Genomic DNA, 14,289 nt, shown 5'->3' with positions numbered 1-14,289 from the left:
CCCCTATTAAAACTGTGTCTATTCCAAAAATCTCTCATTGACGTATTTTGGAAAACACCAAATTAGCAAGTCCCTCGGGGGACCATGAAATCCTGTCTTCTGCCTCAAAATCTCTCGTTTCTTCTTCACTCAATGTCATTTTTCTATTATCATTAAAACTCTCAAAATGTATATCAACTGGGTCCACCAATACGTCCCCCCTACTTTTGCATCTTTGGCTTTAGCAGTGAATCCTGTTTTCATTTATTTGATCTTCTCTGAAAAAGTTGCGATACTCGGAAACTATCGATACCTTTTGCTGTATTTCGCTTGCTTCAATTTGATTTATTCGACGTTCGTTTTGTTGCTGCCAATTGTGAGTTTTCGTGGAGTAAATGGACTTAAAAATTTGAATAGATGGGCTCTCTTAACTTTTAACTTTGAGCCAATTTTTCACAAAGATGTGCAAAAGTTGTCAACTGATAAATTGTTCATGATTATATCTGAAGTGTTTTATCAGTTAAACCTTTTCGATATCTTGCATAAGAATTAAGATAATTGAATTCTAAAATGTCAGTATGACGCCGCAAAAAACTTAGAGATAACATTTCAGGCGATTCACTCCTATCGTTACTGCTTCTCAATTTTCACTAGCGACGGCCACTTTCTTGAAGCATCCAGCTTAAACTTGAACCTGTTGATTGCCCGATGTTCATTGATTGCATGCAGTTACGCAGTGCTTCTAAGTCATTTTGTATATCGATATCTGGCAGTGAAAACCAGTAACTATACCGGCCGGAAATTCCCAATTTTCATGTTGGGTTCTCTCATTTTAACATCACTGTTTTTCGGTTACGGGTTTGCTGTAAGTGTTTCATTTATTTCCGAACTAAGTATAATTTTAGATCTGCGCGTTTGGAAACTCGCCAGCTGGAAAGGCGTATCTTCGTGAGAGTTACTTCAAAACCCATAACATCGATTCTATGAAGTTGAATATTATTGCTGCAGTTTTTTATGTAAGGAAATTCGAAAAAAACAAGGATAAGAAACACGGTTTCAGGAAGTACCAGACGGACTAGAATACAGATCTTATGCTTCGATTGGTTTGTTGACTATTCAATCAGTGACATCGCTAACGCTATTTATCACTTTGGGAACAATGGTAGACTTTTTAAACCAAAATCAAAAAGTTAACATTGCTTCCAGACGATTCGGTCGATCAATCGTCTCAAGTTCAATATGAGCGATAAGACAAAAATACTTCAGAGACAACTCATGAAGGCGCTAGCTATTCAGACGATAATCCCGATATTTATCAGTTTTTCACCTTGCGCCGTCAGCTGGTACAGCCCTATATTTAATATCGATTTGGGAAGGTTAGTGATAAGTTTGAAGGTGGAGGGACCGATTTTTTGAAAGTCTTTTTTTCTGAAATTCGTTCTAACTAAACTAGGCGTAATACTTTGTTTCGGAGTTTATTACTTTTTGAAGTTTTCCGAGTTCACCCGATGTGTTTTCTAGGACTATTTACCATGACTCAACTTGCAAAAATCATGTCACTATGTTAGCATAGCCTTGAAAGCCCACCAGGCGAATATCAGACCACTTCTAGGTCAAACAGTTGGTGGCCTAGCAAACTCAACTTGAGAAAATTAGGCCACTATGGTAAATGGCCTAAAAACGGCATCAGGTGAATATCAGTTCTGTAGGTCGCAAAAGTTGATGGTCTGGATACATCTGCGAAAATTGAGATTTCAGCGGAATAAGCAATCTCGAAGTAAATGCTTTGGCAACGTTTCCGTTTTGTGATCCAATTGCTATCATTCTGTGCATTCCAGTTCTTCGACGACAAATTTTCTTCAGGAAGAAAATGATAGCGATACAACGATTAGATATCAATACGACTTTTACATAAGAGACCCGTTTTTTATCTTCAATGAGAATTTTCTAAACTCGACAATTTTTCTTCCAGCGGTTATGAGTTTCAAAATGGGATCCAACAAATAAATCTACGAATAAACATTTCATTAAAAACAACTAAACTAAAACTGTAGTAAGAACAATTGGTTGATTATTTCTGATTCTAGGATTGGTCATTTTCAATCGTTCTCGAGGCTTTCTTGCTAGATTGAAGCAAACTTTACAATATTGTTGAGCACAGAGCATAATTAACGTAGAATTGATCCCGTGAAGGTGAAAACTGAAATATATTAGATTGTTCGGAAAGTTCCTGTCATTTTAGCGTCAGATACATTCAGTTCAAAAAAGGGCAAAACGTTGTCGGATGAACTGAAGGTAATGCCCATTGTTATCAATGAATTTCGGCCAACGCCCCATCAAGTTGTGGATGTTTTCCTTCCAAAAGTGCGGTGACAGCGAATCGAAATTCAAGTCAACCCATTTTTGATATCTCGTTCGAAGTTAATTTTTTTCAATCAAGATGACGTTGGAAATGACTGGATGGTGTCAGAAAGTACAAGGCTCGGGTTATACGATGGATAAAGCAGTATTGCCCAGTAATGTCCTGCGAGATCGGTCTGGGTCCTCCTTCCCACAAGAGGTTGCGGATTTTAATTTTGAAAATAGGCCGTTGTAAGTCCATTTACTCCACGAAAACTCACAATTGGCAGCAGCAAAACGAATGCCGAATAAATCACATTGAAGCAAGCGAAATACAGCAAAAGGTATCGATAGTTTCCGAGTATCGCAACTTTTTCAGAGAAGATCAAATAAATGAAAACAGGATTCACTGTTAAAGCAAAAGATGCAAAAGTAGGGGGGACGTATTGGTGGACCCAGTTTATATAAATTTTGAGAGTTTTAATGGTAATAGAAAAAAGACTTTTAGTGAAGAAGAAACGAGAGATTTTGAAGCAGAAAACAGGGTTTCATGGTCCCCCCGAAAGACTTGCTAACTTGTTGTGTGCCAAATACGTCAATGAGAGATTTTTGGAATCAACACGGTTTTGATAGGGGTTAGATATTATTCCAATACACAGAAAAAAGTCTTCGAGCCAACAAAGAGGGAGTCCCTAGGAAAAGGACGTTCTTAGTAGTTTGTAGTTATGGCTTTATTGCAAACTCTAATTCTTGGGAGTCAGTGGACTTTTAAAGTGTATACGAGGGCTTGTTCTCATGTAGTTTTATTTTCAAACTGGGAAATTACGAGATTGCCAACCGGAAACTACACAAACCACAAGAAAAGGAGGTCAACCAAAAGATTTTAACTTTTTCGAACCATAGAACAGCGTTTAATAGTTGGGTCCATTAGGCCCGGAGAAGTTGCTGACCGGCCGGCCCAATTTCCTATTATGATAATTATAACTTTTGTGTTTTAAACTTTTTCTCCTTTCATTTTCTTTTCGCAATAGTTGTTTCCATCTAATCACATACAAAAAATGAGCTAATAGTAGGCAACTGGTGGTTTGCATTATTCTGCATTTTCTCGTTTATTGAGAAAAAATGAAGACAAGGATTATGAATGAATGGTTGTATTAAGTGCAGTCGACTGAATTTCTACAACTTTCTTTGACGGGAATAACCGTTTCCGAAAAACTGGAACACACAAAACAATAGCGATGGGGTCCAAAAATGGGAACGCTGATAAGGTGACCACTTCGATGAGGTTTATCACTCTGAAATTTCAGGAGAAACTTTTTTTCTTTTTACTGTAAATACTGCTTGTACTCACTTCCCCAAGTCTATATTAAACATCGGACTATACCATCCCAGAAGACATGGAGAGAAGCTGACGCACAGCGGAATTACAGTCTGAACAGTCAGTGCTTTCAGAAGTTCTCTTTGAATCCGAGCAGTTTTTTGACTCATGATTTTCGCCATATTATTGATTTTTCGCATTGTCTGAAATCGACTTGATTTATTGACTCCTTGCAGTTAACTCCTCTAACTGACCAAGTAGCCCAAAGTTGCAAACATTGTGCATGTTATCATCGATAAAAATGTCAAGAAAAAAATTCCACAAAATGACAAAATTACCGGTCTCCTTGGCGCTTCCTAAAAAACTGTATGTACACTTTCAGCTCAATTATCTCAGATCCTATGAGAGATTTCAAAACAATTTCAATTTATAAGTCATTTATCACAATATCACTAATGTTTTAGGAGTTTATAGATTTTTGATATCTCTCATAGGAAACAAGATAATTGAGCTCAAAGTTGAACGTATTTGGTGGGCTTCTAATTGAGCAGATACCATACATTATAGATAGCAGTGACAATATTAAAGTCCTCTGGGTCCACTCCGAATGTCATGCGAAAATTTTCACGGATGTACTCGTTTCTACCTTCATATGTCACACACAACCCCACACTGAACCAAACCGCAATATAAATAAGAAACACGAACAGCGTAGCCAGTAGGTATAAATGAAACTTTTTGTTGATAAAGCAACTAATTTTTATCACCAGATATCTATAAAAGAAGTGGCTGAGCAATATCGCGTAGCTCCCAGACACCAAAGAGCATCGTGCACAAAGAACAATGAGATTCAGGTCAGAGGACTTCTGGAAAAAGCCACCGCTGGTGAAAATGGAGAACGAGTAGCGATAGTTGTAGACGTGCTGGAAACAAGTCTGAAGATTCTGGAAGCGTTCTCAAAATACTCACAACTGGCACCAAGAACATTGTAGTCGAATAGAACAAGTTGAATATCGCAAAAATCAATAGTATGAACCGATAGTTTCCGAAATTGGCGATCTTCTCTGTGAAAATGAGGTAGACGAAAATTGGGTTCACAATGAAAGCAAGGATCCCGAATAGACCAGGTAGATACTGGTGAATCCAGTTGATATACATTTTTAGGTAAAGGAAGGTCAACTTGAGAGGAACGACTGCTTGAATAAATAGATACGCTTAGGATATATACGGGGATCCTATGGGAATGTTAATTTTGTTTTTAATCTAATCGTGAGAAACATACTGTGACGACATCGTCAGAAAGTGCCCCGGAATTTTGTGTCGCTCAGTATCATTCTTGGTTAAGGCTTCGGGTGTGTCGAGAATCATATCTTTGGAAAAGAATGGAAATTTTGATTTGATATGAAAACTTTTGGAAGTTTTCACCTGTCATGTGGTGGGATCGTTGCCAAAACACCAGAAGCTAAACCACCTGACCTCCTACTTTTCTTATAAAAATGTATATATTTTAGTGTTGTGATGGTAAATAGTCCAGAAAACACACCAAGTGGATATCAGGCTATTTCTAGGATGTTTATCATGTTGGCCTCAAATAATCAACTTGCGAAAGTTAGGCCATCATGTTACTACAACCTAGAAAACACACAAAGTGAATATCAGGTCATATCTAGTTCATAAAAGTTGGTGGTCTAGAAAAATCAACTTGATAAAGTTAGGTCACTCTATTCCACACATGAAACCGGAGTTTGTGATTAACAACATCCATCAGAAAAAAAATTTAGAAATTAGGGAGACGCCATATCCCCTTTTCACGTCCCACAGCATATCATTAGCTAAATGATATGTTTTTGTCCGTCGTCCAGACTTCCGCGTATTTCGAAAAAAAATTTGTACTAAAAATGACGAAAAACTGGATTTTCCAGTACCTACCGCTAACTTTCTGTGTTCTTGCTTTCATTGTGAATCCAAAATTTGTCTTTTTGCTATTTACGAAAACTTCCAAAAATTTCGGAAATTATCGATATCTTTTGTTGTATTTCGCATCCTTCAATTTGATCTATTCTGCGACAAATGTGTTGGATCCTTTAGTAGGAAATAATTTAATAGTACCATGTCGAGGAGCCGATTCCGGGCCTGCACGACCCGACCCGCATTCGGCTTCTCGGCAAATATGAGTGTTACCATTGAAGCATACTTGTAATGGGCTGGGCTTTTTTTCAAATTTCGGAGGCCCGGCCCTCATTTCACAAGTTCTGAAAATTTGAAAAAACACATAAGGGGACCCTTATGTGATCTTTTCGATCAAAATTTTTTTTCGAGTTTTTCCGATTTTTTTTAAATCAAAAAGACAAACAATCCAAAAAAACGAAAACAAATAGGTAAAATTATATTAAGAGCTCAAAAATACAGGATTTTTGATACCGAGCCTTCCTTGCCGGCCCAGAATTTTACAAGGAATAGGGTATTATTTGGTGCGTTTTATATCTTTCAAAAGCCCTTAAAGTTTTCTTCAAAACTATATAATTTAGAATTTCCTCCAGTTTTCCTCCAGTTTTCCGTCCACAAACCTCCAGTTTTCCGTCCACAAGTTCAACTCCCCGAGAGGCTTATATGAACAAAATATCGCTTCGAGATTAATTTTGCAAAACTTTCAATCCGCACGCACTTCAGACATCACAGAAAAGTTTTACATCCCAAGTGGTGCAAATCTCATGTAATCTTCCCGGAACTAGACTTCACTTGAAAAAAATCGTAGAAAATATTTTTTGATCTTTGAAGTCAAACAATATCATTCATCATAATAATTCAATTCATCACTAATCCGAAAATCAAAATACTGTGGAAAACTTTATACAAAACTAAAAAATATTAAGAAATTCATTTATTTTTCTTGATTCTATGTAGTTTGTGCGATTTCTCATTTTGATGAATCATAATCATCTTATTTTCTTCTTACCTATGGGTTTTAATACCTTTGGTACCTTCGGGATTTAAGCTAGACATTTTTTCTAACATCGCGGGAAAAAATCAGTTTATAAAGTATCTAATATAAGTTCTAGATCTTCAAAAACCATGGCTATGCTCTGGCTTCATATCATTCAGTATTCTGGTTTTTCACTCGCTCAACTAACAAATGCATTGTTAATTTATCTGATCCTAACAAGGTCCGGGAAGCTATTCGGGTCCTATCGTTATGTTATGATCGTGTTTGCCGTGTGTTCTATGATCTACTCAATAGTGGAAGTTTTCACAGAGGTGGTGAGATTAGCCAAAAATGGGGTCAGCAAAAAATCACATTATGCTCCAGGTCATTCATATCAAAGGTCCAGTTTTTATTGTTTTCATGGACAACGCTTGGTTAACTCGTACAGGGTGGGGAAACGAAGTTACAAGTAAGTCGATTGAAGTTCAAACATTTCACATAGAAAAATTTCGAAAGCATAATACAGACCTAGACCGAAAACCTTTGAAAATTCCTAGTTTTATCAGCTGTTTGCCAATTTCTGAAAGACACCTGCTTTCATTAACGTTTTCAGTATAAAAACGGGTTGTCTTTCAGTAATCGGCATATAGCTGAAAAACTAGGAATTTTCGAAAAATTCCGTGAATGCAGTTTTCAATCTAGGTCTGTTGTACACCCTCCAAAATTTTGAAAATGATTGGGAACAAGACAGCAAAGCTCCAGACTCTTGAAAATGGTAAAAATGACCGAAAACCAACTGAAAAATACGTTTTTGTATATCTCATTGACCGGTACTGTACGTGTAACCGCGTAGCTCCGTCAGCTGCAGCACGGCACCCGAAAGAGCTTTTGAATAGGCAAAATATCAAGAAAATTAATTTATTTTATATCTCCTTTCTTCAAAAATTAAAAAACTTTTCAGCTTTGTACTGCGCATCATTTGCCCTTGTCATTTCTCTTCTCGCCGTTCAATTCTTCTATCGATATGTAGTAACTTGCAAGTAAGTACAGTATCCCAAAATTTTTTGTATCATCACCTGTACTGCAGACCCATTCTCTCAAGCCAATTATAAGGAAAACGTCTGACGCTGCTGTTCATTCCATGCCTTGTATGTTTTGTGCTGTGGTTTGAGCTTGTCTACATTGGAATGGCAAATACTGTGGAAAAACAAGATTACATGAGGTAAACGTGAAGCTGTGAAAATTCAAATTTGCTTTAATTTTTAGAGAAGAGTTGAAAGTATACTATAACGTCGATTCAAGGAATCTAGCATTCATTGCCCCCATGTACTGGTCGAGTGGAAAAAATGGGGAGAAGAAATGGAACATTCTGGATTGCATTGGATCTTTAGATGTGCAGCTATAATTTTAGGTTTTCCTGGTTACGGTAATCTAAAAGTTCACTTTTCCGACTGTTTGCCTCTCAACGATCATATTTTGCGCTTGGAACATCTACAGTTTCCTCAAAAAGTCACAAAGCCAAATGAGCCCGAAAACGCTGGAAATGAATCGCCAGTTTTTCAGAACTCTGACATTCCAGGTAAGTCAAGAATAAAATTCTGATTGAAACAAAAAAAAATTTCAGACCCTTTTCTCATTTTTCACATACAGCCAAGTTGGCCTACTGTTGCTCTTTCCAGTTTTTGAAGTTCATGTTGCTGGAATGGCGAACTCTGCGAGTGCTTGTGTAGCTGTCTATCCATGTTTAGAGCCACTGATTGAAATTTTTTGTATTAAGCCATTTCGGAGGACTGTCATGTGTGAGTTTTATAGTTTTAAAGTATACAGTACCAGACAAAAATATACCGTAAGAACTCTAATAGAATGGGCCTCTAACTTTTAACTGTGAAGCCAATTTATTTCAGTTCCTGTGAGAGCTATCAAAAAATCTGTCAACTGAAAAACTATTAGTGATGCTATGATGAATAAGATGAGATTTGACAAAAAAGTTGTCTCTTACAAAAACGAAGCTCTATTTATGTTAAGTCTTCTCTGAAATTTTCATTCGAATCGGAAAATTCTGAACCACTTGTTCGGGGCTCTAAATAACCTAGTTGCCACCTAGCCGCCGCCCAGCCGCCGTACAGCCTGCCGCGGCCTACTTTCCGCCAGTCTTGCTGAAAAGGCCAAAAAATGAGGTCTGTTTCTGTCATGTTTTTTAAACTGTACATGACTGTAAATGCCAAGATATTTAAAAAATAAATACATTTCTAGGCGACAAGAGAAGAAAAGTCAACAGCTGCACTACTGATGGTTTCTCGGCACATGGTCCATTATAATTATTTTTCATTTATACTACCACATTCAAAATGTTCACATTATACTGAATTCGGATATTCACAGTAGACGGCATATTAGTGGTTGTTTTTCCCTCAAACATGCTCTTCCTACGGTCGGTGCCAACATTGCTCAGCCGCCTACAGAAGATATTTTGAATGACCGCCCTATAGGGTTTGTGAAGCCAGATCATGACAATTGTAGATGAGACACCATGTAGGGAGTATATAATAAAGGTAATGTTGTTGGCTGCCTGGTTATAATAATGAAGAGGAACAGCCACACCAAGGTAGAACAATGGGACGCCCATGTTCAGAAGTATCATTAGAATCTGAAGTAAAAATCAAAGTATGGAGTGTTTATACTCATTTGGAAGCTCTCAATCTAACAAATTGGAATTTTTATGAAAAATTTAAGGTACCTGAATGTATAAAGCTCGCAGAAACTTTTTCTGAATTATCACACAGTTGATTGACACTGTTCTCTCCCTTAACGCTTTCGACGCTCCCAGAAATATCAAAACCACAAAGGCCAACGCCTCGGCTACAATCAACACTCCCATAAGTACAACCGAACCAATAACCAGTGAGAAATCAATAGCAACCACATAAATAGGCATTCTTCTGATTCTTTCTGGGAGCTCTGGTAGGTTTTCATGAAGTTTTTGTAGTCCGGTAGCTTGATCAGGAGCGTTGAGATAGGCGGGAAGGAATATTAAGAAGGCAAGGAAGTAGTTGAATAGCATGCATGGGATACGGAAGTGGCGCCAGCAAGAATTTTTACCGAACGATAGGTAATATCGGTTTTCGAAGATGGAAACAATGGCGGCACAAACGACTGTAACTTATTTTTTCTTGGTTGGCTATGGAGCAAAATGGGAAGATTCCCTCCGAGATAATTGCGAAAATTTTATTTTTGAAAAGTTGAAACGAATGACTGTAGGTATACGGTATTTACGATAACCTAATTTTTGTAACTCGTCAAAAAATGAATCAATTGGCTTGTAAATTACAGGGTAGCCTACCTGGGAACTCTTTTTCTCAAAAATTTTCCCAAAAAAAGATTACTGTAGGTATACGTCCAAAGGGACACTGGTGTTCACAGAGACAACACAATTTTGTCTTGATTTTTTTTCTAGGCTACCCTGAAATCTTCAAGTCAATTGGTTCATCCTGTGTCGAGTTACAAAAATGGGTTATTGTAAATACAGTACACCTACAGTAACCTCATTTTAAAAAATGTTTTTCAAATTGAGGATACTTAACATGGCCACTCTAAAGTTTACAAGTGCTGAGTTAAAAAAAGTAGGTAATCTTCCTGTGGTCATCGTGTTCTGATTTTCTGAAAAAAAATCAATACTCACTACAGAACAAGGTAACAACAAGATAAATCTGCTCTCCAGTACCAACTCCCAGATCCGAGAGGACCCCCAAGGCTACACCAGCCATCGCCGGAAAAAGTACAAATGGTTTTGTGAAAAATGTGATTCCCCAATCAAGCAGCACACTCCAAAAGTGTAAATTGAGCATTATCCATTTCACAGAGTTCATAATTTTCGGGGTCTTTGCCAGAATACAGTAGGCACCAAGAATGTGAATTGGTAGCGCGATAACACTGATAACAGTAAGTGTTTGGAATAAGAAATCAGGTGTGTGAAGGTAGGAGAGGCTCATATCAATTTTTTGAGGGGGATGGGGGGACAAAAATGTTTTGTTATCGAGCTAATGAGATAAGAGGGTAAACAAGCCTCGTCAGATCCGCCTTATCAGTTGTGTTCCGTTTTTTGTTTTGCGAATCGTCTATTCTCAGAAAAATAACTTCATTTAGAAACTCAAAATGCCATGATAACATTCTTGGAAACGGGCCCACCCATAGTTTCTTCTAGCATCAATATTTTTGACCACCTAATACATATCTGTTAGAACTAAGGGAGAACTACAAAACGATACTACTTGGAGTACTGTATCTTGTCTATGAACAAAGTTACAGGTCATGTAACACAAGCCTGAAAGATCGACGAGTTGTTTTTGGCCTGTAACTTTGTACGTAGACAAGATACAGTATTCCAAATAGTGTCATCTTGTAGTACTCGGCGAATTCTGTCATATCTAATTTAGTTGTTAAAAAACTTTTTAAGAGAAGCTACAGTAGGACCAGTTCCCAAGTATGATGATAAATGTATGATAGGAGACCTTAAAAATCACTTTTTAGCAAACATCATAACCATCCGCTTGTAGTCGTCGACTTGAGCCTCTAAACCCAAAATTTGAGCCTTCAATTCGATATTTCTAGCTTCTAATCTCCCTTTCTCTTCTCGCGTCTCTCGAATCTTATCTTGACGTTTTTGACGAGATCGCTGGGATGCCAAGTTGTTCTTGTCTCGCATCGTACGGTAGTCATAGGAAGAATCGGTGGAGCCAGAGGAGGATTTTTGGACAGTGCGAGGTTTACGGGTGGTGGATTCTGGGAAAGGATAAAAATGTTAACTTGACTATAATTCTGTTTAAACTTGGAGTTTTAAAGCCATTCAAACAGTAAAATGTGGACCTGAACGAGATCTACAAAATAAAATTTAACTTGTCTATGTTGAATCTCAAAATTTCAAATCAATGACCATTAAACAGCCGTGTTGGTCAGCTTAAATTGGGATTCGTGCCTTTACAGTCTCTGCTTCCAAACTCTCGGATTCAAATATAATAGAATTATATATCAATTCGTAGAACTAGTTGAGTTTTACATTTTAATTTTTGATTTGAACAGAAATTTCTAGTATGAACTGAGTTATGCGGACCTACAAGTTAACGCTTGCTTCTCGGCCGGCGGTGACCCGTCGGTGACCTGCCAACCCTACTAACTTTCAACTTTGAGCTCATTTATTTCGGCTTCTATAAGAGGTATCAAAAATGTTTGACTGATAAAATGTATTTCCAATCATGTTGAACATTTTGTCAATTGACAACTATTTGCTACCTCTCTCAGAAAATGAGATATATAGGCTCAAAGTTAACGGCCTTACTTTCAACTTGTATGCCATAAGTTATGACCAAAAACTCACTTTTAGGACTGAAAATTATTTTCGGGGGCGAAGAGTCAGAAACAGAAGGTATTGAATTGTAGACGTCAGACGTTGTGTTGTTCATTCTAGAAGTGTCCAGATTGAAGAGCTCTAGATCAGATGAGCTAGAAGCGGTTGGCATGGATGGGATAGGAGGAGAATCATATAGATAGTTGTATTCAGGAGGATAATTGGAGGAGGTTGATGGAGTATGGTGGAAAAAAGGATAAGGTGTAGATGTTGGAATCTGAAAATTATAGAATGTATAATTTTTTCACGATTGCAGGAGCCTAAATACCGTAAACCCTCTAATACAGAGTGTATTAATTTTATCCTATTTATCTCGACTCCTGAGAAAGATGTCAAAAAGTGGCTAACTAATAACATGTTTTTCATAATATCAACAATATTTTCTTAGTTGACATATTTTTGATAACTCTCATAGGAACCGAGATAATTGGGCTCAAAGTAAGGGGGTCTTATGATTATTGTACTTTCCATTGAAAAATGAGCTTACCGTTACAAAATTCCTATTTGACGTTTCCCAAGTGGCACCACTGCTGTGGGTTGAAATAGTGGAAGGAGACGAACAAGGTACACATGATTCGAAAAAATCTTCTGGAAGTCCGTCAAAGTCTAGTGACAAACTAGCTAGCTATGGAAGCTAGGTGTCAAAAAGAGTGGTCGCTTTTGTTACGGCCCTTCTAGAAGAGGCCCTCGCCTGAAAACGAAAAAAATTGAAAAAAGTTGATACAGGAATGCCCCCAAACTTTGAACTCATATATCTCATTTCCTGAATAAGATATCAACAAATGGTCAACTGTCTAAATGATTATCATAATATCAAAAACATTGTGACAGTTCATCACTTTTTGGTAGCTTTCACAGGAATCGAGATAAATTGTCTCAAAGTCAAGAGGGTCATTCTATCAAGGTGGACTTTGAAAAATAAAAATATCTTTTCAATGCGAAATAGTAACCAGCACTACTGATCTATGAACGGGTAAAAGTAACATGACAGAAACAGACGCACAGAAAAAAGGGGGAATCAATACTGGTCACCCAACAGAACTGGATTGCACAACGTTGGGCAATTCCTTCAAGATTTAGACAGGTAGAGATGGCGAGACAGTGTGTAGACGTGAGAGGGAGGCGAGAAACAAACAGTGCGTACTGGTAAGAGGATTATTTCATGACAGACCAAAGAAACAAGAGAGAGGTCAATGTTTTATCTTTGGGCAAATTTAGAAAAAAGTATTTCTGGGACCATAAGAATGCGTACAGTACCGGACGAAATAATTTTTGAATAGTAAATCTTCGGTGTAAGAGTATAAGATTTGTCAGCTTGAAAAAGTGTGGCCCGAAATTTTCCAAATTATCTAAAAAATTTTATTTTACATACTTTCGGACATGGTCAATAACGAGACGACTTTTTTTCGTGCCCCTCGGTACCTCGAAGCTGAAAAAACTCGTCTGAAATTTCACCTCTGTTAAAGCATGTAAAGCGTGAGCGCGATCTCTCCCTTTCTTATACAAATTGTGGAAGCAGTGAGGAACAGCGAGTGAGGTGTAGTGGTGAAGAGGGATGGTGGTAACTGACAGGGGTTAGTTCGATCCCTTTTTCCCCGATTTGTTTTCTGCTTTTTTTTCTGATCTTGCTGAAAATCTCAAAGTGTGTCAAAATCTTTAGAAAAAATTTCCATTCAGATTTTTATTAATTTTGAAAAAAAAATATTTTTGACTTGTTTCAAAAAAACTCAAGAAATCATTTTGAAATTTTCTTGCAGAACTGCTGAAAAACCATCTTTAATCAAATTGTTAGTCAGAACCACACAGATTTGCTCAGTTTGGATGCGGAACAGTAATAAATTAGTCAGAAATTATGTAAACCTATGTTTTTACAAGATTTGAGTGCTACTGGGTGGCCGCAGGCCTACGGTCCATTAAAGTTTTGAAAGAAAGCACATATTTGTGATTTCCAGAAATATTTAGAATACCAAATTTCATGAAAAAACTCATTTTATCGGTTCTTTACGTTTAGAAATCATTCTAGCACATTTGAAAATTTTTCAAAAAATTGTAAAAATATCCAAAGGGGGTACCCCATGGCGACTTTTTTTCAAAAAAAAAAATTTTTTTTTGAAAAATGAGGCTATTTTCTCAGATTGTAGAGAAACCTTTAAAAGTACGATTTACATTCGAGAAACTCCGAACAACTGTTATTAACCCCTTCAAAAATTTACTCCAAAAGTGAGAAATTAGCACTGAAATCACTTTCAGAGCCCATAACTTTTTTGTGAGGGGCAAGGCGCAAAAAATAAAAGCAGCGTTGTGATCAGCGTGTCCAAAAGTACCAAT

At 37.3% G+C, this 14,289-nt stretch overlaps 4 protein-coding genes across 4 annotated transcripts; 2 read left to right on the top strand and 2 right to left on the bottom strand.

The window, feature by feature from the left end:
• Nucleotides 1–166: 166 nt before the first annotated feature.
• Nucleotides 167–1,894, top strand: CBG01154 (the record flags this gene model as incomplete). Its single annotated transcript, XM_002635882.1, has 6 exons — nucleotides 167–355; nucleotides 593–844; nucleotides 885–995; nucleotides 1,040–1,141; nucleotides 1,186–1,355; nucleotides 1,738–1,894. 6 exons carry the CDS (start codon nucleotides 167–169, stop codon nucleotides 1,892–1,894), a joined length of 981 nt encoding a protein of 326 aa, XP_002635928.1.
• A 1,560-nt stretch (nucleotides 1,895–3,454) lies between these two features.
• Nucleotides 3,455–4,795, bottom strand: CBG01155 (the record flags this gene model as incomplete). Its single annotated transcript, XM_002635883.1, has 5 exons — nucleotides 3,455–3,614; nucleotides 3,671–3,840; nucleotides 3,892–3,993; nucleotides 4,198–4,560; nucleotides 4,607–4,795. The coding sequence occupies 5 exons, from the start codon at nucleotides 4,793–4,795 to the stop codon at nucleotides 3,455–3,457; spliced, it is 984 nt and encodes a 327-aa protein (XP_002635929.1).
• A 1,914-nt stretch (nucleotides 4,796–6,709) lies between these two features.
• Nucleotides 6,710–7,965, top strand: CBG01156 (the record flags this gene model as incomplete). Its single annotated transcript, XM_002635884.1, has 4 exons — nucleotides 6,710–6,895; nucleotides 6,945–7,029; nucleotides 7,522–7,600; nucleotides 7,827–7,965. 4 exons carry the CDS (start codon nucleotides 6,710–6,712, stop codon nucleotides 7,963–7,965), a joined length of 489 nt encoding a protein of 162 aa, XP_002635930.1.
• Nucleotides 7,966–8,889: 924 nt separating this feature from the next.
• Nucleotides 8,890–10,549, bottom strand: CBG01158 (the record flags this gene model as incomplete). Its single annotated transcript, XM_002635885.1, has 3 exons — nucleotides 8,890–9,207; nucleotides 9,298–9,713; nucleotides 10,240–10,549. 3 exons carry the CDS (start codon nucleotides 10,547–10,549, stop codon nucleotides 8,890–8,892), a joined length of 1,044 nt encoding a protein of 347 aa, XP_002635931.1.
• Between the last annotated feature and the right edge of the window lie 3,740 nt (nucleotides 10,550–14,289).

This window comes from Caenorhabditis briggsae (assembly GCF_000004555.2).
Source record: "Caenorhabditis briggsae complete genome, chrV, whole genome shotgun sequence".
Lineage (NCBI taxonomy): Eukaryota > Metazoa > Nematoda > Chromadorea > Rhabditida > Rhabditidae > Caenorhabditis > Caenorhabditis briggsae.
Note: the sequence above shows the minus strand (reverse complement) of the source record. Positions and strands in the feature narration are given on the sequence as shown.